General features: G+C 38.4%; 1 protein-coding gene across 1 annotated transcript in view; it reads left to right on the forward strand.

The window, feature by feature from the left end:
* LOC114652012 (hematopoietic prostaglandin D synthase-like) overlaps positions 1 to 14,858 on the forward strand; it is a 30,721-nt gene extending 15,863 nt beyond the window's left edge. The window contains exons 4-5 of the mRNA XM_028802161.2: positions 2,735 to 2,833; positions 14,648 to 14,858. Of these exons, the coding sequence (XP_028657994.2) occupies positions 2,735 to 2,833; positions 14,648 to 14,734 (186 nt within the window). The 3' untranslated portion in view covers positions 14,735 to 14,858. The remainder of the gene's footprint in view (positions 1 to 2,734; positions 2,834 to 14,647) is intronic.
* The last annotated feature ends 10,909 nt before the right edge of the window (positions 14,859 to 25,767 follow it).

Raw genomic sequence — 25,767 nt, forward strand, 5'->3', positions numbered from 1 at the left:
TAGGCACATAACCAGACATATAAAAAAAAAATATACGTGTGGTGTTATAGTCTAAACTTAACTTCTGGGGATAGGGTTGATGATGATAATAATAATACAACCAAGAAAACCTGGAGCATAAAATTACTCAACTGAGTTGTAAAAAGAGTGTCTAAGCAAGCAAGCAAAAAAAGAAAGAAGAAAAAACAAGAAACCACCACGTTTATGAAGACAATATACATCAAACTAATATTATAAAAATATATATATTTTTTTATTTAATGTTACCCTATGAGTACTTACATCAACAATGAAGGTGATGTATGGTCTATTAAAACAATACAGTCAACCAGTAAGTCAATTAAAGAAAGAAATGGTTATATTAGCAGTTTTCCTGTTGATACAAACACAGACTCACGTCTAAACAATAGATCAGCCGCTGCAAAAAAAGCCAGTAATTCTGAAAGAATAAGGGAAAAAGCACACAAAAAACATATGTATTAGTATTACTATCATTATATTAATAAGACCATTAATGTTATTACAATTTACCAGTACAAGGAATACTACTACTACTACTGCACAATACATTTTCACACTATCATTTGCTATTGTTAGCATATGTCTTTTAATAGTCTATTTTTATCATCCTCCTCTACCAAATCAATTTGCACAAAAAAACCCAAAAAACTATTAAACATTACTCCTTCATTAATGTGCACAAAACAAGACCGCTCCATTATTATCATCATTAATCTAAAGAATCTGTATTAAATAAAATAGCTAATGCTATATTTATATTGTTTATTTTTTCTTATTTGTATTTATTTTTATTTATTCTTTTTATTTTTATTCCATTTATTTTGTATTATTTCTTCTTCTTCTTAATAATATTACCCCCTACACAACTTCCATGAAATAAAGAAAGCCAATACTACATCTTCTTATTTTCAGCATACAAGTCTCCAAAGCAGAACAGCTAATACTGTATTCTTATCATTACTAGTATTGGCATTATTATTATTGTTATTATTATTATCATCATTAACAGACAAAATACATTGCATTATATCAAACAAAAAATAATAAAAATTGCATTGTTTTTAATACGATTACTCTGCATGATTCTACTATTCTGTACACTTCTTATTTCATTAATTATTACTAAGGGGCTTCACCCCCTGCTCGCTTCGCTCGCCAACCCCCGATTTTGTTTTTCCGGATACACACTTTTAAGATTTTTTTTTTTTCTTTGAATTGTTGCTATTTCATTAGTTTCACTTTAATTTCAGAACTTCTGTAAAAACAATATTTGGAATCTTTTGAGTCCCAACGTGCTGAATCTTTTTAATGAGGTCAGTGAGACATGTGTTTAATGACTTTGTACCATAATTCAGGATAGGTTTCTCTGTTTTGAATTTCAGCACAGAAAAAGCGATCTACATCATCAGCAGTTAATTTTTTTGCAAAGTAACCAATAAATGCATGTGAGGTAAACCCCGTTTTTGAAATTCTCTTGCCTTAAACTTCAAAGTCTTACAATATTTACATACTTGTGACATATCACCTATGTCCATATATTCGATCTCTATTCGCCTTTTCGTTATTTCTCCGAGTAATAATTTCTCTTTTTTGCGCTAATGCGATATTTACTTTCTTTTTTTTGACACTGTCGTTTTTTTCTGCTTTCATATTCTGTATCTTGCTCTGCATGTGTTTCGCGCCTACTTTTTTTAATGACACCTGGTCCGTGGTGATTATTTTCCCTTTTTTGAGTAATAATTTCCATTTGTTTGTGCTCCTGCGATCTTTACTTTCTTTTTTTTATACTTTCTAATTTTCCTACTTACATATTCTTTAACTTTCTCCACATGTGTATCGCGCCAACTATTTTTTTTTTTTTTGAGCCTTTCAAATTCCACTGCTTTCATAATCTCTAACCTGCTCTGCATGTGTATAGCGCCAACATCCTGATTGAACGTATTTTTTTTTTCAGTTCCACTTGTTCTGGGCTGATAATTACTTTCTCTATTTTCTGAATTTGCACCTAGATTATTCTTTTTCTTTTTTGTCTCTCCAACGCTTTTGAGTCTCTTTTCTCTGCGCTGTTTTCTTCTTCACTTTGTCGTTTATGTTTAATTTATAATGCATTGTCCTTGTACGCTTTATATGCGCTGAGAGCCCTGGATCTGTGTGTGCTCAAAGCCAAACCACGACTGAGTGTGTTAATCCCTGTGGTGTTATTTGGTTGTAAGTAGGGCGTGTCTTGCAAGAATCTCATGTTCTGCATGATTGCGAGATGGTCCTGGGTCAATCTCTTGGCACAAAGTCTCATATTTAAGGTACCCACAAGACGCTCCGTGGCCAATCTCTCTAGTCTCGCAGGTCTTTTAAGTGTATTTCGTGATCTTAACGTGAAGATCACATATCGTAGCCATATTGTTTCTCTACAGGATTTTTCTTTATAATAGAGAGATTACAATTGAGTCAAGACCATTCATTCATTTACATCTTATACACAATACACAAGACATTGGAAAAGTTTATGCTACTGGGGAGGTAGGTGCAACCTGGAGAAAAATTAAACACACCAATCAAACCTTGCAAGAACTGCGCAAAAAAAAATCTAAATAAAAATATATTTAAAAATAATTAATACAATGTCTGGACAAAATTTCAAAGCGACATTTTCTTTAAATCTTTTTTTCTACTCAGTGTTTGCTGTGCCAGTGAGATACTTTTTTTTCAACTACAGGAAAACAAAATAGAAGAGCTTTTCCTAATTCACAGTCCAGTACTGATGAAAAATTTAACAAAGGCTCTTGGAGAGAAGACGTGGCTTGTTGGAGAGTCAGTAAGTAGATTTTTACCTATATTAATTCATAAAGTATTGTTTGAGAACAAGCAGGCTGTGTTAACTGCCGCACTGATCCAAAGCTCTCAGCCCAAACGCTGGTTTTACGGCAGTGGCATGTTTTTTTTCAGGAATGCCAGTCTTTTTTCCAAATACGTGTATATGTGATAAGTTAAATGGAGTGGTCATGGGCGTGAGCTCTGTGACAGAATGGTACCAGAGCCAGCTTCTGCCTTAAGCTGATGCGTTAGGCATCAGTCTCCACAACTTTGAATGGATTCTTATAAACATGGACTGAGGAACTGAGAATAAGTATATAATACTGATTATTTTCTTTGTAGCATATTTAAATGAATAATAAAAATTGTAATGGCATCCATCACAATATGGACTGGATATTTAAGAAGCCATTCATCACCTGGGATTACAAATGATATAGGATTTCTCATGAGGGTTTTAAAATAATGCTTTAAAGTGAATTTTGCTAAATTCAGTTTCTGCTGCATTGCAAGATGTTTTATTCAATTTCAAATGTAATACTGCTTAGTATGGTTTTCGAATGATAATCAGCTCCTTATGTATTGAAAATTATAGGCAACTATCCATCAGCTCTGTGGGTGGTTAGCACAATTCAGACTTTTCCTTAGACAAAAGATTTAAAACATACAGTAATTCATAAATAACCAAGTTTAAGAGGTGTTGAACATTTTTAATTATTTTAAGTCTTTGATGTAAGGTGATTACAAAAGTAAAAGTGGTGGTCAATTAATATTGCTATGACTGGGCAAAAGGCAAAAGACAGAGAAAAGCTGTTGATAAAGTGATTATTTAGTGTTATCCACCAGATTGCAAATGGTATGAATTACTGGTGCATACTGGTAGAATTTATAGATTTGCTAGTTGTTTTCCACAATTTGATTAATGGAAGAGTTTCAATGTGTTCCACAAAATGTGAGGTTTCTGAAAAAAAAATCACCCTACAGCAATGATGAAAAAAATCTTCCTCAGATGTAATTTATTAAAATATCAACTTCAATTAACATAATAGTGGTGACAGCATATACAGTGCCGTGGCAGTGTTTTATGCTAAATGTTTCAGTTATCTTTGACAACTGGTTAGATCCTCATTACTTGTTCAACTTTATTGCATACATTGAATCTAAATCTGCAAGTGAGGCGCAAACAGAACTTTGTATTAACATGCCTTGGTAAAGAAGAATTCTTTCTTGTCACATTTTAATGTAGCTCGTTAAATATCAATTTTTTTTTTTTGTTCTTTATTTCGCCTTATACAATTTCTTGTATTAGGAATTTGTTAGTTTTTAAATACTCCTTGGGGTCAGAGCACAGGGTCAGCCATTGTACAGTGCCCCTGGAGCAATTACAGGTTAAGGGCCTTGCTCAAGGGCCCAGCAGAGTAGGATCTCTTTTGGCGGTGATGGGGATTTGAACCGGCAATCTTCGGGATACCAGCGCAGATCATTAGCCTCAGAGCCACCACTCCGCCCCAAATTTACTAGTAGTGTGAAATACTTGTTTCTTAGAACACTGAGCGCTGCAAGAACACCAGAAAATATTAAGAAGGTGAAAGAAGCAGTAGACATTCAACACAATGTTAGTAGAATTAAACATTTTAAACTGGACTGTTCACGGAATTATTCAGAAAGATTTTTCCTATTGCCTATTTAAAGTACACGTAGTATATTATATATATATATATATATATATATATATATATATATATATATATATATATATATATATATATATATATATATATATATAATCAGTAAACCCCCGATTCTCTAAAGAATTGCAAATCCAAGAATGGCAATTACGTTCTGTTCCCTCCGATCTTTGTAGGGATGAAAAATCATGGAGGGTGGGAGCGTCCTGGGCAAGTTTTCATTTAATTAAATAAATATATTTGTACCAAAGCTGTTTCTTTTTGGAGCCGTGACTCCTTTGGTTCTGGTGTTTCAGAAGCGCGTTGTAGGCGCCTTCATTCATTGTTTTTATCCATGCGGTCTCATTTTTGTTTTTCTATGGGTGTGTTGTTAGCTAGAAGTCATTTGCTGTTAGGAATCATAATTGAACTTACTTTTAACACTGAATTACCTTAATGTGATTCAAATAAGACACACTGACAGCTGCCACACTGAGTGCTGGCACAGTGGATTAGAGCACACTGACTGTTGGCACTGTGGAGTAGCTGCTGGCACTTTGGAGTGGAGAACACTGACTTTTGGCACTGTGGAGCAGCTGACTGTTGGAACTGTCAGTAGTCACCACTACCTCAAGTTTAAATACATAGACATACTGTATATAGATAGACGCCGGATTCACTGTGTTTCCCAGTCGACATGATACGTCAGAGCGTCAGCCTTATTGCGAGTGGCAAAAGTGCCATTTAAACTAATACAAGTAGACGTGGAAACCGGGTTTTCTGATGAAAAAACGATAACGTTTAAAACAGTATCGTTTACATACAACAGATTTTGGCGAATCGTTTAAATGCAATTATTTATATCCATTTATACACTAATAATGGCAATTATTAAATTAGTTTGTGGAAGACAGACACAACTAAAGACATGAGCATAAAATGATGGTTGTCAATTTCAAACTGTGTTTCCTCAATGTGCTCCTTGAGAAAAAACATCAAGTTTGAGAAATGTTAACAGCTAACAACAGTCTACATAGGTAGTGACTAAATACGTTTAGCCAAACGTTGTTTGGAGGCTCACTTGAGCACATAAATGCATAGATTTGCTAGCTTAGCTAAAGTAAAGATTATAAAACGGGATTTTCTAATGGCCAAATATAACCAAAACAATTGTTCAGCCTTACCTATGAAATGTAATCCCCCGGGATCTGGTTTGGAGCATACAGCGGTTTGTACAATCCCAAGCAGCACATTATTCATTACTTCACTCCACAGCAGTGCCACTCACAATATGGCGGCGACATTGCCGTACGATTCTGTTGGTCATGAGGCGTCTAGTTATTTCTATGTTTAAATATGTCACCATGGCAACTTGTTGGCGTGCACGCTTTACCTCAAGTTTAGTTTACAGGTTGTGTTGTGTTGTTTGGGCGCCACCTACTGAGTCGGGGAAGCCGCTAGTTTTGACTCTGGGGCGCTGAGGCGCAGTGCCTGTGTGCTTCGGTACGTCTGGCCTCTGTCATCCATGCATATATACAACCTTCATTTAGTAATATAGATATTATATATATATTTTAGGAACAATTTATTTTCTTCTTTTTTTTTTGGTTATTTGAAATGTTTAATGAAAACTGGAATATTTCAAACTATTTGCACACTCATTTAGATATATGTATTGTTAATGGTGGAGATCATTTGAAAATCTTTTTTTTTTTTTTTAATTTTGTTCGACAAAAGGTGAAAAGTCTGCTTTGATTAATTAATATTTATACATTAAAAAGTTAAGCGACCTTTCATACTGTGCTTTCAAAAACATCATGTTCTTGTGACACACCACAAGAATTTATTCTTCTCAGCTTTACCAAACCTTCAACTAAGCAATTCCACTGGCAGTGATGCATCTCAGAAATCTGTTCCTGTTTTGAATGATAATTGTTTTAAGTTCAAGCCCCAGGTGCTCTGTGTGTATGTGTTTCCTCTTGGTGTTCTGGTTTCCTCCCACAGTCCAGAGACATGTAGGTTAGGTGGTCTGGAACTGCTGAACAGACCCTAGTGTGTGTACACCCTATGATGGGATGGCATCCTGTCCAGAGATCATTCCTGCCTTGCACCATATGGTTGCTGGGATAGACTCCTGCTAATCCATCGCCCTTCTTTGAGTAAACAGATTTGGAATATACTGTAGATAAAGGGAGTATTGTTTTAACAATATGTTAGTATTTTTTTTTTTTTGGTAATACTCATGTGAAAAAATATGCTTGAAAGCAAACATTTACTTTTTATTATATGCTATTTTTATTTGTTGCATATGACTCGGGTGTCACTATTATAATAATTCTCCTCTTGGGTCCCTGTACAATGCTGATTTTCTAGATTGTGTCCAGGGATTTAAGAATCCCTGGTTTAGAGGTTTAAAGCACATGCATGATGCAGTCAACCTCTTTTGATTGGATGTTTAAAGTGCAAGTGAAAGTACCGCCATCTGATTCATGATTTGTTCTATTAAGAGCTAAATCATCATTGGCGAATGAGAACTCTTACTTTGATCACTTTCTCGTTCATCATACAATAGCCTCACTGCTAGAAGCATGGACAAACAGAACATTGGCATACAGTTTTCTGACTCTTGATTGTTTTACAAACATTTTATGAACATATGAAACTATGATTATATGACCATATATAGAGATAAATGAAGCAAAATAGGTAAGCCATAAAAATAACCTTCTTTAAACAAGAACTTTTCCTTTCTTTGTAATATTAGTTTTTTCTCAGCTGTTTTGTTTTGAATTTTATCACAACCTTTAAACTGAAGATTTGTGGTCTATGGAATTATTTGAACATGTGTCACACTTGGGAGTTTTGGACAAACACAGCTATTGTAAAGCTGCATTTATCCATCCATCCATCCATTATCCAACCCGATGAATCCGAACACAGGGTCACAGGGGTCTGCTGGAGCCAATCCCAACCAACACAGGGCACAAGGCAGGAACCAATCCCGGGCAGGGTGCCAACCCACCGCAGGACACACACAAACACACCCATACACCAAGCACACACTAGGGCCAATTTAGAATCGCCAAAAACTGCATTTATATTAGATTATATTAATTGTTTTGTACAATTTGTTATTGAATTTGTTTTTAACAGAATATATAAACATAATATTAAACCAATAACTTTATGCATGGCCAAATCTACCATCAGTGTGACTCAGGTGGTCTCCTTGGGGCCCTTCTCATAAAGAGGTCTTTGCATGTGGCAAGAAAAAAAAGTCTAATAACAGGAGAAGTCCGAGTTTTTATTGATTGGATTAGCCTTTGACTTTCAATTACTGCCAGTTTATTTTCTTTTCTTCTACTTCTGCTCATGGCACTTGTGTTTTGGCCAGTTCTGTTTTCCTGCTTGCCACAGCAAACAAAGGCTAATGCAACTCTAGAGAGCTGTTAGAGCATTTACCCATGCTTCTGAGCAAGATATGTCCTTCGTATGAATAAATCTGTGCATTGCCAATGCACAACTTCACATTGTAGGACAGACTGGCATTATCATTTTTTCCAGGTTGGAACCCAAATTCTGGCTTAGCAAACTTGTCAGACAATCTCATCGCCAGCTAAAGGTCTCCGCTTTTCTGAATGAGTTTCCCTTTGGAATGCACCATCTGCAGCCTTTATCTGAGAAGATGATTGATTTCAGACCGTGTAACAGCCAGGGACATCAATCTCTATGGCACAAAATGGACTCAAGTTTTGGACAAAGGGCCATAAATCCAGGGCAAGTAACTCCCAATATCCTGTAAAACATGTTAAAGAATTTGACCCAAACAGATTTTAAAAATGTGGATATAACTCTGGACAAACAGCTGATGGAAATATGAGACAAAGAAAAGAAAGAATAGGATAGGAAAGGGGATGGAAGTGGGAAGATGGACACCACCATTGATATCTATTCAGACCTAATGTTTAAGATAGTTATGAATTATTCATGGTTTTAGCCAGGTGCTCCACTGTGTTTTGCCACACATAATGAAAGTTTCCTGCTTGAAAGTCCCCCCCCCCACTCCAATTAGAGGAAAACCTGCTCCTCAAAAAATAAGAAATTAATATAAAAAAATAAAATGCCAAAGTAAACATATGTTACAGCCACATATGAAATTGTCCTTGATTACTATTTCCTGTTTATTGTTATGTCTAATATCAACTGCCCATGGTATGTAAATGAAGGTCTATGTCTTTAAACAAGTTTTGCACATATATGGAGGGACTTATGGAAATTGTAGTTTTTGTCTGTATGCACTGTAAACTATATAAACTGGATGTGAAGGATACAACAGGACTTTCAACTTTTGAATCATTATTGCAAACATCAACATTGAGAGGACCTTTTACTTAACTTCAGTAATGGAAGTTGCAATACCAACCAAGAAGGATGGTGGTAAATGTTTGAAATGTACCTGCTCATGGTGCTCCTTATGGAAGGGGCATGCCTCATAAGACGTCTGAAAGCTTCTGAACTTAATTGAAAGGACTAAGTTATGCAAGTTATTATAACGACAAGCTCTTTGCAAAAGTGAGGAAAATCAATTGCATTATTAATGCTAGAATCCCTGAAGCCTATGAAAAAAGTCGTAATCCCGGGCCACCTTAAATTCCTTCGCATCTCTCCATCAGTGTCTTTGTTTTGCAAATGTGTCAATCAACACAAGCAGCTTGCTATTCCATTCCCCCACCGATGCAGCTGAAGTTCTCCCAGCTCAAGTCTCTTTATTTGGGCGTTAGGTGTCTGGAGTTGTATAGGGTAAATAATATCGTTATTTGGAATACTTACATTTCATGTATGTTCCATGTCTCCAACGGTCTGGGTAAATGTAAGATGACAGGAAATGTGAGGGAAGAAATGCTGAACACGTACCTAAAACAGAAACTTTCCATGTTATGACGTGAAGTGTATAATGTGGGAAGACTTTAGTCCAAATATCAAATAAACACGGGCGCTTTTATTGTATTCTAAGTAATGATATATTATTTACAGAATTAGTACATAGTTCAGCACTAACAGTAAGGACTTTCTGGACTCTGTATGTAAGAACCATTTGTTAGTTAGTTAATGTTAAATTGATAGAAGTATTTTCTGATTTGTTATTTTTTACAAACTTTATTGGACTGAGGAATTTCTTTTACATGTTTGGCTCATGCTGGATCCTACCTTGCCAAATCAGTAGCTGCTCGATTATAGCAACCTGGAAAATACACAGCTACAAAGTATATATTGCCTGGGGTGATTGTGGGGGTGCATATCTTATTTGTTTGTTGTGTTTGGCAACAGAGGCACAGAGCATATTGAACAATTCTCATTTAAAATACAAATACAAATTATAATAATTGCTAAATACAGGACTGGTACACATATAAATAACAGATTTGTTTAAACACACAATCAACTCTTATTTCAACATATTTTGGCGTGGTTGCCTTTATAAACAGATGGAAGAGGGGAAAATGCAGTAGGGTTTGGTGTTGGCCTAATTTCATCCAAGCCTCTATTAAAGTGTAACAACTCCAGCATTACACAAATCTGCTTGTAACCATGCCACCCCTCTGAAATGTGGGGTTTTTGACCAACTACTCTTATACAATACAATACAATACAGTTTATTTTTGTATAGCCCAAAATCACACAGGAAGTGCCGCAATAGGCTTTAACAGGCCCTGCCTCTTGACAGACCCCCAGCCTTGACTCTCTAAGAAGACAAGGAAAAACTCCCAAAAAAACCTAGTAGGGAAAAATGGAAGGCAGTTCAAAGAGAGACCCCTTTCCAGGTAGGTTGGGCGTGCAGTGGGTGTCAAAAGAAGGGGGTCAATACAATACAATGCAGTACACAGAACAGAACAATTTCTCAATATAGTAAGAAATAAAAAATATAAATTTTAGAAGTTCAGAGCAGAATTTAACAGTAGATGATATATCCCATAATACGATTTGGATTTGTATAGAGTCCTGGAGACCTCATCCTTCAAGCTGCCTCCCCTATTTGGCCATTCCACGGCTGAAACAGTGCTGGGCCAGCCAATCCGATGAAAGGACCCCTCTTTCCACGATCCTCCATCTGGGATGACTTTTCCTTAGGCAGGCAAAACAACTTGGCAGGGTGGGCCATGGCACCAAGTGCCACATTTGAGTACAAGAAGAAAAACAGAATAAGTGAGGGTTAGTATACAATTATAACTGTCATGTTACTTATGTTTAAGTGCTAATGACTAACAACAGAGATGCAGTCTGTACAGTTAATCAGCAGCTCTAGTCAGGATATGCTAAACTGAAGTAGTGAGTCTTCAGCCGGGATTTAAAAGCTGAGACCGAAGGGGCATCTCTTATAGTAGCAGGCAGACCATTCCATAGTTTAGGGGCCCTGTAACTAAAAGCTCGACCTCCCACTGTTATTTTATTAATCCTTGGAATCATAAGCAGACCGGCATCTTGAGATCTTAATGTGCGCTCTGGTTTGTAAGTCATGATAAGTTCAGACAAGTAAGCCGGACCTCGACCATTTAATGCTTTATATGTTAAAAGAAGGATTTTGAAATCTTCCCTAAACTTAACCGGGAGCCAGTGTAAGGATTTAAGAACTGGAGTTATGTGTTCGTATTTTCTTGTTCTTGTAATAATTCTCGCAGCCGCATTTTGGATTAACTGGAGGCTGTATAAAGAACAATTTGAACATCCAGTGAACACCGCATTGCAGTAGTCAATCCTACTAGAGATAAATGCATGAATTAGTTTCTCAGAATCCTGTTTATTTAAAAAGCGCCTTAATTTCCTAACATTTTTAAGATGGAAGAAACATGTTTTGGACAACTTTGTAATATGCGTTTTTAAATGACATGCTAGAGTCAAAGATAACTCCTAGATTGCGGGCTGATTCAGTAAAATTGACTGGGATTCCCACTGAGTTAAATGATGACAAAATATTGTTGTGATCAGCATCATTCCCTCCAACAATTAACATCTCTGTTTTATCTGTATTTAAAGACAAGTAGTTCTCATTCATCCACTCCTTTAATTCACTAACACAACTAATTAAAGACAACATTGGAGAAACTCAATTTGATTTAAATGAAAGGTATAACTGGGTGTCATCTGCATACGAGTGAAAATTAACATTATGTTTCCTAATGATAGATCCCAGTGGAAGCATGTACAGTGAAAACAGTAAAGGTCCCAGTACTGAGCCCTGTGGGACACCATATTGAACTTCTGTGTATAATGATGGAGTACTGTCAGCACATTTCTGTACATATTGGAATCGATTTGATAAGTAAGAACTAAACCAAGCGAGCACGGTGCCTGTAAGCCCAACATCATTTTCTAGCCTGTGCAGTAAAATAGAATGGTCGATGGTGTCAAATGCTGCACTTAAGTCCAACAACATAATTACAGTGGAGTTTCCTTCATCAGAGGATATCAGAATGTCATTTACAACCCGTGTTAGTGCCGTTTCTGTACTATGACCAGTGCGAAAACCAGACTGGAATTTCTCAAATAAATTGTAATGCATAAGGTATGTCTGAAGCTGACTGGCGACTACTTTTTCTAGTATTTTAGAGAGAAACGGTAAATTTGAAATAGGCCTATAATTATTTAGTATATGTGGGTCAAGGTCTGACTTTTTAAGTAATGGTTTAATGACTGACACTTTTAGTGCATCAGGTACTGTGCCATGCAATAATGAACTATTGATAATGTTTAGGATAGGCGCTGCAAGAACATCCATTGCACTTTTTACTAGTTTTGTTGGCACTGGATCTAGGGAACAAGTAGTGGGCTTCATTTTAGAAATTAAACTTAAGATTTCCTGCTCAGTTACAGGATTAAAAGTACTAAAGTGCTGAGTGCAATGTGAGACAGGGTCTGCTAAGCTAGTATTTGGTTTGTACTGTGATGCAGAGATCTGGGATCTTATATTTTTAATTTTCTCATTGAAGAAGTTAATAAAGTCTGTACTGCTAATGTCTGTTGGTATTTTGCACTGTTGATCTGAATTTCCATTTGTTAATTTAGCCACTGTTCTAAACAGTGCCCGAGGATTTTTATTATTACTATCTATTAATGTAGAATAATATTCTGACCGAGCTTTAAAGAGGGCTTTTTTATATTTATTAACACTCTCTGTCCATGCAATTTGAAAGACATGTAGCTTTGTTGTTCTCCATCTGCGTTCCAGTTTTCGACACTCTAATTTAAGAGCTCGAGTGTTTTCATTAAACCAGGGAGAGTTTCTATGTGCTTTGATCACTTTTGTTTTAAGGGGTGCCACTGTGTCCAGAGCATCTCTCAAGGTCACATTATAATGTGATGTTAGCTGATCTAAATTGTTTTCCGTGTTTACATTTGATGTTAACTGATCTAAATGGTTTTCCACAATTACACTCGACTTACTCAAAGTATCTATAAATTTTGAAGCAGAATTACAATCTAGATGTCGCACTGTCTTTGTTTTAATCTGGGAGTGTGTTGGCAAGGGCAGGACTAAATCAAATGTAATTAAGTAGTGATCAGAAATAACTTCATTTAATGGAGTAATAATTAAATTTTGAATTTCAACTTTGTAAGTTATAATTAAATCTAATGTGTGGTTATGATTATGAGTTGGACCTCTGACATTCTGACAAAATCCTACTGAATTTAACAAATAAGTAAAACATTTGCTAAAAGTGTCAGTTTCCACATCAATGTGTACATTAAAATCTCCCATCAGTACTACGTGATCATAATTTATAGCCAAGTCAGATAAAAGGTTGCTAAATTCAGACATGAACAATGAATACGGCCCTGGTGGTCTATAGACTAGCACTATAATTGTGTTGGAATCTGTTTTAATATTTAAAATGAATGCTTCAAAGGATGTAAAGTTGCCTAAATTTTTAGAAGTGATTTGCATTTTGTTACAATGAATTATTCCAAGGCCCCCCTCCTCGACCTGAATCTCTAGACTTATGAAGGAACGAGTATCCATCTGGTGACGCCTCAGCTAGGGGGACAGTGTCACATTTACTAAGCCAGGTTTCGGTGAGAAGACACAGATCAGATTTTGTACTTAATATAATATCATTTACCAAAACAGCTTTAGTGCCAAGAGAGCGAATGTTCAATAAGCAGCATTTAAAACTGTATGCTTCTTTCTGAATTGGTGATATACTTTTTGTTTTAATTTGTAGTAAATTTCTATTACAGATGCCCCTGGTGGAGGGTCTGGTTTTATCCCTTGGTCTAATTATACACAAAATTTTTTGGTTATCAATTAATTTAAGGTTTGTATCAAGACTAAATTTACTGGATGCCCCAAGACAAGGATTATGGGTAACAGCTTCAGGAAAGAAACAGGTGGGATAAACAACAGCCTGTGATTTAAGATCACATGACTGCGGCCTGGATGGTGCTCTAATCAGTCAACCAGGCAGTTTTGCTGCCATATTTTGGGATAATACATAAGATCCCCTCCAGTTAGGATGAAGACCATTACTCTTATCATTAGTCATCCTTGCTGAAGGTAAAATTATCTCTTTTATCTTGTTTTTGAATGCCATTGCAGGATTCTATAGCCTTCAAATTGTAGAAAAGACTCTGAGAGTTAGATCTTAACAACCCCACCAGTTCTGTAATATCAGCAAATGCAGCAATAATTTATAATTAAAATGTACAGCACTTTGTTAGTGAACACATAGTTGTACACAACCACAGAATTACTTAGAATAAACTGTAGTACTAGGGTGTTGTACCGTGTTAGCCATTATGAATGTAGAGAAAAGCCAAGCAAAATGACACCTTTTATTGGCTAACTAAAAAGATTACAATATGCAAGCTTTACATCTTGCCTGAAGAAGGGGCCTGAGTTGCCTTGAAAGCTTGCATATTGTAATCTTTCTAGTTAGCCAATAAAAGGTGTCATTTTGCTTGGCTTTTCTCTACATTAGAATAAACTGCGAATTCTACATTATCAACATGTTTTGGCAAAATTATAGTCATTTAAAGCCTGCAAGTCTTTTCAGTTGTTCTCTAAAGCTATAATGTGCCATCACCTAAAAGATACTGCCAACTTGATCCTACAATAGTCTATTGTAAATTAATTACATTTTTTCATATTGCAGGTTACATGGGCCGACTTTTACTGGGAAATTTGTTTTACCACACTGAACAAACTGAAGGAGAATTCGCAGAAGAATATACTCAACTGATATTTCTGAAAGACAGAGTCAAAGCCATTCCTGAAATTGCTGAATGGATTAAAAGAGGCCCTCAACTGAATTTTAAAATGTCTATGAAGAACCAGAGTTATTCTTAATCCATGGCATTTGCTGTAGCAAATTCCTTAAGAACATTTAAAATGCTTATACTTTCAAGATGTATTAAATATTGTGCATGCACCTGTAACATTGATTTTTCACATCTGCAATGCAAACACACACCAAGCAGTATTTTCAACATGATGATGTGAGGTAACATCAAAAGATTTACCTTACTGGTTAAAATCATTTGCCCATTAGAAAATTTTGGTATTCATTCTTCTTCTGAAGACTCGCTTGATTTTATTAACTACTAGCAAAATACCCGCGCTTCGCAGCGGCGAAGCAAGCTTATGTAAAGGAGTGAGAGAGACTTTACCACCGTTACAGCACAAACCAGGAGACTCGCATTTCCACCTATGAGCTTGACAATACTCACAGTGAACATCCATGGATCCAATGTGTACTGTTTTGTCAGATTCATAATGTATGTTTGGGTCGTACGCAAATCCACAATCGGCTTTCTTTGAACCAAACCTGTTGTTTTCGTATGAGCCGCTTTTCATTATTGGGATCATACCTAGAAACAGAAGCTCTATTAACATGTGGATTTGCCTGCGAATATTTAGTGCAGCATCTCTATTAACTTGTGGATTTGCCTGCTAGTATTTAGCCACAGCGTCTCTTTGAACTTGTGGATTTGCCTGTGAGTATTTGGCAGCAGCGTCACGAAGTTGTTTCCGTCTAGCTGCATCAGAAAATGTACCACAACGTCTGACACGCCTCCTTTTTACTTTTTTCTCACAGCTTGGATTGCTGCTGTCATAATCAGTTTGAGTTTCATGGTTTGTTTCAATTACGTTAGTATTTGCAGGACTTGTTGTGTTGAAGTGACATTCGGCTTCTGTCAAGCGTTGTAAGCATACAACCAGTTTCATTGATAACTTCGCATCCAGCTTTTGAGAATTGAAACATTCATAAACATCAAAGTGTCCACTGCTCAAATCGTCACCTGTGAATCTAAGATGTTTAAGAGGCATTGGCGGTTGTCCAAAGGTGTAAAATATTTGGCCATTTCAGTACACTTGAAAGAGACAACCAAACAATTCAGCGGCAGCCATCAACTCACATGCAGAACCATAGGTGAAGGGCTTAAGCATTTCACTCTTATAGTGTTCCTGTGTAGTATAATTATCTCCTGTACCGTCATCAGTCCACACCTTGAACCTGTCGCAGTCATTCAATACATAAGACACAATGTTGCTCCGGATATCAAGAGTGAGCCTGATATGGCCATGCAATATGTAACACAGAGAATGGAAAAGGCAGTCGCCATCTCCGGGCATGGAAACCACTCAGTAAGTGACAGTTCTTTGATTGATGGTGATCACCTCGATAGACATGTTAATGGGGGTACGGTTGGAATGATAAAGGAAATGGGTACCTGAACAATGTAAACTAAGTCTAAAATACCTACACAATAACTATAATCATAATAAACGAACAATAAAACAGCGGAGAAGCCGTGGATTAAATAAAAAGGCTGCAGTTATCAGCAGGGAGACGTGAATACCGTGGCGAAGCAAGGAAGGGAATGAAGAGACCAGAGCGACGGACGGCCTTATATAGGCAGGCAGCCAACTATCTGGGAGGTGTGGGGATGGGGGACCCAACGTCACCTCACACGGCGACCGAGCTGCAGGCTATGGACGTATATATGTATGTAAGTAGGATTCAGTTAGCGTTGGGAACCCGTGTACCACATTTCTTGAAGATGGGCCCATAAGTAACAAAGACCCCGTAAATGCACACGTTTAATTGCACATGTGTTAATATGTATGCTTACACAGTATTAAAAGACACTCAACGTCATTTACCTTTGTTCCCGCGTTTGATAAAAGGCGAGCTTTTAAGCCTGAGAAATCACCCCGTAAATGCACACGTTTAATTGCACGTGTTAATATGTATGCTTACACAGTATTCAAAGACACTCAAAAATTAACGTCATTTACCTTCGTTGCCGCGTTTGACTCGTGCTGTAAATCTCTTCCTTGTTTTTAGTTCACGTGATTACGTAGGAGGCGTGATGACGTGATACGTGACTCCGCCTCCTCCATTAGAGTATATGGACAAAAAACAGGTTTCCAGTTATGACCATTACGCGTAGAATTTCGAAATGAAACCTGACTAACTTTTGTAAGTAAGCTGTAAGGAATGAGCCTGCCAAATTTCAGCCTTCCACCTACACGGGAAGTTGGAGAATTAGTGATGAGTGAGTCAGTCAGTCAGTGAGGGCTTTGCCTTTTATTAATTAGTATAGATTTTAAAGTACATTACAAAAATGGTTAAATAGGGCAAATGTTTTCTTGAACAAGCAAATTTACTACATTCAAAAATTGTAGGAAATAAGTGAATAAACTGTTGCAATTCTCTTTGTATAAACACTTGCTATTCAAGAAAACACATCTCCCTAAAATGACAAGAGAACAGTAAAGGCAGTAGAGCACAAGCTTTCAAGATTAAAACTAAAGGAACAGAAATTACAGGTCATTATAACTTAATAAAAATACCAGCACCCTTGCCCATGTCATTCATATTCAACTAATTTATTACATCTTGCCTGAGGAAAGGGCCTGAGTTGCCTCGAAAGCTTGCATATTGTAATCTTTTTAGTTAGCCAATAAAAGGTGTCATTTGCTTGGCTTTTCTCTATATTCAACTAATGAAAATCTCCATTTTTTTGTGTCCAAATTTTAATTAAAGATTAACAAAAAAAAAAAAAAAGGCAGGATTTACTGATATTCACATTCAATAATGAAGCCCAAACTGTAAATAAGTGAAAAGAAACAATGATAATCAGAACAGGACTTCCACCCATCCGTATCACCTACTCTTATGGCAGATGACAATGCCTGGACAAATCGTGAAGGGAAGACAAGTGTGACTCCAACTTAAAGAATGAGAAGATTAAGGAAAGTGAACACATATCCCCAGATTTACAACATACCTGTTATTTACCAATGCGAGAAAGACAGGCTGGTAAAGAGTGGGTCAGTACATAGAAAAGAAGATAATCCAATTTTCCTTGTCAACAAACAGCAAACTCCCTCACTTGTCTGAAATACCACCTAAGGTTTTAACTTGCAGGCTGTGGGTTAGCAACTCTGTGCTTCCTTGAATTGGCCAAAGCTGAAGCAAGAATAAAGTAACACCTTATAAAAAGGAGCTGTAAAACACCTGAAAAGAGCTTTCTTTCCTGTAAACATGCTACATTGGCTTTAATATCCTACAAAGAAATCAAGAACACTAACTCTTGGGAACAACGAAAGCCTATGTAAATTTCATGGTATACTATTAAGGCCAAACTGTTACAATTGAGGAAAGAAAAACAAAAACTGGGAGAAGAAACAAATATGATGGCTTCAGGGACACAAGCAGGGCAACAACTCTCCACACTCCCTTCATGGCACCAAGCAAACCAGTATTGTCTTAATGCTACCTTACCCAACCTGAAATAAATTCAACATCAGCCTCTCTCAAACCATCATAATATACATTAACAAAATCAATCTGTGGAAATATGTAAATTCTCTAAAGAGATGATGAATGGATAAACTAGGTACCTACTGTACAATGCAACAATAAAGTTTTAAAAAGTAAACAACAAGGGGGTGCCAATACAGTGTAACACCAGGTCATGCCACATCCTCTCTCTGGCACACTGAATACTTTAAGCCAATAAATTATTCAGCAAAAGTATGTCAAGAAATGCTACTGTGTCTCCTTTATACCAACGGTAATATCCCTGACTGTAACTGTTACTGCCAAGTCAGAAGTCTTCTTTTCTTTCTTTTAAAATTTTTCTTCCATTTAAGTCATTCTGGTGTGTGATAAGAGTATAGTTTCTTTTTGCTATTTATTTTTTTATTTAAAGAGCTTTTGTAAAATCTTTATATATATATATATATATATAATATATATATCAGAGAAACACTCACTTTTCGCGAGACAGGCAAGTCACGTCATACTTGCAACCTTTGGAAGCAAGTCCTGTGATACGCATGCAGAACAGGTTAGAGATAATGGAAGTAGGAAAATTCGAAAGTCTCAAGAAGATGAGAGTAAAGCTCACAAAAAAATGGAAAATATTACTGAAATAACAGAACAGCGAAAACAGATTGAATAGTGTTTGAGGATGTCTGGGGGAGAAGAGAGACAAGGCAGTGACTTTAAAACATTCGAAACGACACACAAAATGCAGATCATGCCACACAGGAGCAGCAGCAAGCCAGCAGCTGAACGAGCAAAGAGGAGGTAAAAAAACAACTGTTATTTGCTTCCCATTGTATCATTGTTAAAGAGTGGTTAAGGAGGAGCGATCGTGTCTCCTTGGGGTGCGTTCAGCCCCCCTCTTCACAACGGCGCATAGCACTGGTGGGGTAAGGGAGGGATAGGCGAGCGAAGTGCAGATCACATGGCACGGAAGCAGCAGCAAGCCAGCATCTGATCGAGCAAAGAGGAGGCAAAAAAAAAAACAACTGTTATTTGATTCCCATTGTATCACCGTTCAAGAGGTGTTTCGGAGGAGTGGCCATGTCTCCTTGGTGTGTGTTCAGCCCTGTTCTTCACAACGGCGCATAGCGCTTGGTGGGGTGGGATTAAGGGGTTGGCGAGCGAAGCGAGCAGGGGGCAAAGCCCCCTAGTGTATATAAAATACACACACACACAGCATTTGTATTTTTTATATAAAAGAAATACAAATGAGTATTTTCTCACAATAAGATCAAAATGGACAAACCTAGCCATCTGACTGGATGGTCACAACCCACTGAGGCCTAACCTGGACGACAGGTCTGCACCTTTTTAAGGGTATGTTTTTTGTGAGGCAAACTCCATTACCAAAGTCACTCCAGAATTCACAGGAAATTTCCTGGGAAGGGAGAAAGCACTGTCCATCCAAACTTGGAGCCGTCACCCCTTATCCTAGCAGGTGTTTTTGGTTTTATTGTATGGGCCATATCTGGTTACGGATGGCGGATAGGGTCCTTAGAGTTATCGGGTTGTTTACTGCCTTTCTCCAGCCTCCTCTGTGGTCTTGTGGGCTTTGGAGTTGGGTTATGCCCTGGGGATGAGATGATTGATCTTCATCCTGTAGGCTTTAAGTTAAGGTTAGGTTCTGAAGAGTAGCTTCCTTGTCTGTAAGCTCTAGGGGGTTTCTCCATTTGCCTTGTGTGCTGTTATTATGGGGCTCATATCTGGGTACAGGTAGTAGACTGGGTCCTTAGAGTTATCGACTTGTTGGCTGTCCAGCCTCCCCGTTGGCTTTGTGGACTTTGAGCTGCGTTATGGGTTTGGCCAGAGTTAGCCCTTGTCATCCAGGCTCCCTGATGGGGTTTGGTTCTGGCCAGAGTCGTATGGCCCTTGTCATCCAAGCATGCTGATGGAATTTGGTCGTGGCCATGGAGTCACTGACCCTCATCATCCAGGTTCCCCTAGGACTCTGTAGGCTTTGAGTAAGGTTAAGGTCTGGGAAGTTGCCTCATGGCCTCTAAGCTCTGAGGGCTTCTCCCTTGACCTTGTTTGTTTGGCTTTTTTTTCTTTTAGTAAATGTATCTTTTCATTACTTGGGGCGATATGCAAGAGAGTTGTTTAATGCAGGATGGATTTCATTATTGTATTTGTTTATTCCTGACATTTTTAGATTACCTGTGGCCTAAAAACAATTTTGCATAAAAAATACCCTTTGAAATTTATTTTACTGTACATTGAAATAAACTTGTGACTGTTACTCACCACCCAAGTAGTGAGTGCTCCATCTGTTTCTCTTTTAAAATACCTCTCTTTACACTGTTTGGCACAGTGTTGTTAATTGCATATGCACCCTACCCTTTTGCCTTATACAGACCTGGTTTTGGCCTAAGTGGGTTAAAATCAGTTACATCTTAGAAGAAACTGTTCCTTGTGGTGCTTCAGTGTTGCTGACATTCATATAAGAAATATAGTCCTCGAGTCTCACAAACTGTGGTCTGCCTGAGAGACAGTCCATTATCCAGGACACCTTAGACTAACACACTCGCATATCCCTGAGTTTACACCTTGACAACAATGGCAGGATGGTACTGAAAGCACTGGAAAAATAAAATAAATAAAACAAAATAACAAATATAAGCCTCACAGTGCTGCCAGCTTTGTCAAGGTGAGAATAAGCCTTTTGGAGCAGCTAGATAATTGCATCCTCCACTCCAATCTTTGTCTGATAGGTAAACTTCAGTGGTTCCAGGTGGACTACCACAGGAGAACTCTGATAGTCCAGGACCAGCCTCTCAAAGGTCTTCATGACATGAGATGCAAGTGCCACTGCTCTGTAGTCATTACATGGAGTGGAGCCTACCTTCTTTGTAACTCCAACAACGCAGGATGTTTTCCACAGCATCAGCACTTTCTGGAGGCTTAGAGACAGATTAAACAGGTGACAGAGGACACTGCAAAGTTGGTCAGCACAGGTCTTAAAACTCAAGCTTCCTCAGTTGTGTCCTTACTTTGTCTTTAGTTATGGACAACCCATAGAGATGGTTAAAGGTGGACTTGTCAATAACCATTTTAGTTGATGTTGTAGGGAGTTGTTGATTTAGTAGAGGTGGTGTGGGTGGACTGGTCACTGAAAGAAGGTGACAGTGGGAGAGGATATTTATTTAAAAATTGGTTCAGGGCATTAGTTTTGTCCACATCCCCTTCTTACACCTGAGCCCTGGATTTCTCAAGTTCAGTAATTATGCCCAGTCCATTGCAAATATCTATTGTGTTATTCGGAATGAGTTTCTTTTCTATTTTAGCTTTGTAAACTTCCTTTCCTTCACTTAGCTTTTTCTTTGCTGTGCATCCTAAGGAGACCATTTTTCTCATTCAGGAGACCTTTAATCCCCTTAGTAATCCTGGGTTTCAGTTTGAAAAGAAAATATATGTCTTTGAGGGTACTACAGTGTCAAACCAAAAATTAATATAGTCTATCTTGCAGTGAATGATTCCTGCAGTTATCATCCTTATGTGACTCGCACATCATTTTCCAGTCTGTCAGTAGAGCCATTTCAACCCCCGGGCTCCACTTAATCAATATCTTGGTAGTTACAGGTTGCTGTGTAATAACAGACTTGTATCTGGGAAAAAGATGAATTAGGTTATGGTCAGAAACAAATTGATAAAAATGTGTCATTGTTCCTTACCAAGTTACACGGTTGAAGTCACCATATAACTGCAGAATTAATCATTATTAAAATGTTGGTGACAGAGTAAGTCACTTCTGTTGCTCTGTCCTCACTTGCAGAGGGAGGTATATGAACCTTAATAAAAATGATGTAATTTATCTCTCTGGGCAAATAACGTGGATGAATTCTGAGATCCTGAAATTCAATATCTAAATTAAAAATTGCAATTTTAACTGTATGATCTCTTGTACACCATTTGTCATTCATGTAGATGACCAGTCCCTGTGAGATTAAATCTGTCCAGTATTACTACAGTGTCAGGTATACTAGGTTTAAGCCAGCTCACAATAAAACACAAAATGCCACTGTACTTATATGCTCCATGACCCTCTAAAAGAACAGACAGTTCATCCTTTTTACTTGATAGCGATTGAACATTGCCCATTACAATGAATGGTACCTACAATAACAGCAGCCCAGGTAAGCAGAGTGCTGAGGAGACTTCGTGCCAGCAAAGCAGTGGGTCCAGATGGAGTATCGTCACGACTGCTGAAGGCCTGTGCATTGGAGCTGGGGAGTCTTCTACAGCGTTTATTCAACCTGAGCCTGGAACAGGGGAGAATCCCGAGGCTTTGGAAAACATCTTGGCATCACTCCAGTGCCAAAGGTATCACGTCCTGGTGAGCTGAATGACTTCAGGCCTGTCGCCCTGACGTCACATGTGATGAAGGCCATGGAGCTGCTGCTGCTTCACCACCTGAGGCCACAGGTCTGCCACTCCCTCAACCCTCTGCAGTTTGCATACCAGTAGAAGTTGGGAGCGGAGGATGCCATCATCTATATGCTACACCGATCCCTCTCCCACTTGGACAGAGGCAGTGGTGCAGTAAGAATTACGTTTCTGTACTTCTCTAGCGCCTTCAACACTATCCAACCTCTGCTGCTCAGGGACAAGCTGACAGACATGGAAGTAGATCCATACCTGGTGGCATGGATCGTGGACTATCTTACAGACAGACCTCAGTATGTGCATCTTGGGAACTGCAGGTCTGACATTGTGGTCAGCAGCACAGGAGCGCCACAGGGGACTGTACTTTCTCCAGTCCTGTTCAGCCTATATATGTCAGACTTACAATACTTACAACTCGGAGTCCTGCCATGTGCAAAAGTTCACTGACGACACTGCTATCGTGGGCTGCATCAGAAGTGGGCAGGAGGAGGAGTATAGAAATCAACTCAAGGACTTTGTTAAATGGTGCGACTCAAACCACCTACAACTGAACACCAGCAAAACCAAGGAGCTGGTGGTGGATTTTAGGAGGCCCAGGCCCCTCATGGACCCCGTGATCATCAGAGGTGACTATGTGCAGAGTGCAGACCTATAAATACCTGGGAGTGCAGCTGGATGATAAATTGGACTGGACTGCGAATACTGATACTCTGTGCAAGAAAGGACGTAGCCAACTATACTTTCTTAGAAGGCTGGCATCCTTCAACATCTGCAATAAGATGCTGCAGATGTTCTATCAGACGGTTGTGGCGAGTGCCCTCTTCTACGCGGTGGTGTGCTGGGGAGGCAGCATAAAGAAGAGGGACGCCTCACGCCTGGACAAACTAGTGAGGAAGGCAGGCTCTATTGTAGGCACGGAGCTAGACAGTTTGACATCTTTGGCAGAGTGACGGGTGCTGAGCAGGCTCCTGTCATTCATGGAGAATCCACTGCATCCACTGAACACTATCATCTCCAGACAGAGGAGCAGCTTCAGTGACAGACTGCTGTCACTGTCCTGCTCCACTGACAGAGTGAGGAGATCGTTCCTCCCCCACACTATGCGACTCTTCAATTCCACCGGGGGGTGGGGTTCAAACGTTAACATTATACAAAGTTACTGTCTGTTATACCTGCATTTTTATTACTCTTTAATATTTTTTATCAATATGCTGCTGCTGGAGCATGTGAATTTCCCCTTGGGGATAAATAAAGTATCTATCTATCTATCTACAGTTCTAAAATCTTTTTGCCTGCGGACAAACAGCTCCTGCAATAAAGTGAATCTAAACTGCTTGGCACTTGCGATTGCAGGGCAAGTAATTGATTATGGGAGTATTTAATATAAACTGCTTTTTTTCCTCTATGGCTCTTACACTTCCAGGTGTTGTAGACATAAGGCAGCCTTCAGGTCATCTTCACAACTCTATCCAAGTTCAAATATACTGCTCAAAAAAATTAAGGAAACATCAATCATCTCAATGAACAAAATATTCAAGTGGAAAACCTTTACCGAGCAATACTGTGTAATTTGTTGAGAACAAAATAATGCAACAATGGTCAATGTAAATCAAAATCAACCTATTGAGGACTGGATTCAACATCACAATGAACATCAAAAAGCACATTAAAGGTTGTCGGGGCCTCATGCCATTCACTTGGAGTATGTTTCTGACATGAACACCAGTAACCAGCTGGAGGTCATTTTGTAAGGCTCTGGCAGTGCTCCTCCTGTTGGGTTGATGCCCTTCTATGGCCCTGTCCAGCTCTCCTTGTGCTCCAGCCAGTCTCCTGGCGTCTTCTCCATGCTCTTGAGACTGTGCTGGGAGATGCACCAAACCTTCTTGTGATGGCACATATGGATGTGCCATCCTGGAGGAGCTGATGTACCTGTGAAACATGAATCTCCTGCAGCTACCGCCTCATGCTTCCAGCAGGGATAAGAGGTCTCATGTATAAATGGTGCATACGAACAAAAATATTGCATACGCCCATTTCCACACACACTTTGAGATGTATATAAACTAAACTTTGCATAACGCCACACACATTTTCATGGCAGCCTCAGACCATGCATAGGCACCATCCAGCTTCAAAGCAATATCACTCCATAACTTCCTTTTGTAACTTATACCACTGCTTAAGCCAACAAATAGAATGTTTTTCCTTGCCTGCACTTTTCACATTTGGTGAAGTTCTTCTTTTATTCCCCACATGCTTTTGCCATGTGTCGACAAAACACTCAACAGAAGGGGCTATTTATATTGATTTACATATTCAAATTTGCAAACTCTGGGAGGAGTTGGGGTGAGGCTATAGTCATGTGCACATGCGTTAAATTTCTTGTTCATTGAGATTTATTTATCAGGAAATGCATGGAACTTGGCACAGTTTTATGCAACTGGATTTTTTTGTGCATACACACATTTCCAGTTTTGTCTGTACACCCTGTTTTAGTGTGATTTCTATGCACGGTGTTATATAGTATCTCACAAAAGTGGGTACACCCCTCACATTTTTGTAAATATTTTATCATATCTTTTCATAGGACAACACTGAAGATATGACACTTTGATACAATATAGTCAGTGTACAGCTTGTATAAAAGTGTAAATTAGTTGTCACCTCAAATAACTCAACACACAGCCATGAATGTCTAAACCGCTGGCAACAAAAGTGAGTACACCCCTAAGTGAAAAATGTCCAAATTGCGCCCAATTAGCCATTTTCCCGACCCAGTGTCATGTGACTCATTAGTGTTACAAGGTCTCAGGTGTGAATGGGGTGCAGGTGTGTTAAATTTGATGTTATCACTCTCACTCTCTCTCATACTGGTCACTGGAAGTTCAACGTGGTACCTCATGGCAAAGAACTCTCTGAGGATCTGAAAAAAAGAATTGTTGCTCTACATAAAGATGGCCTAGGCTATAAGAAGACTGGCAACACCCTGAAACTGAGCTGCAGCATGGTGGCCAAGACCATACAGCAGTTTAATAGGACAGGTTCCACTCAGA

The sequence above is a fragment of the Erpetoichthys calabaricus genome, chromosome 5, assembly GCF_900747795.2.
Source record: "Erpetoichthys calabaricus chromosome 5, fErpCal1.3, whole genome shotgun sequence".
NCBI classification, from domain to species: domain Eukaryota; kingdom Metazoa; phylum Chordata; class Cladistia; order Polypteriformes; family Polypteridae; genus Erpetoichthys; species Erpetoichthys calabaricus.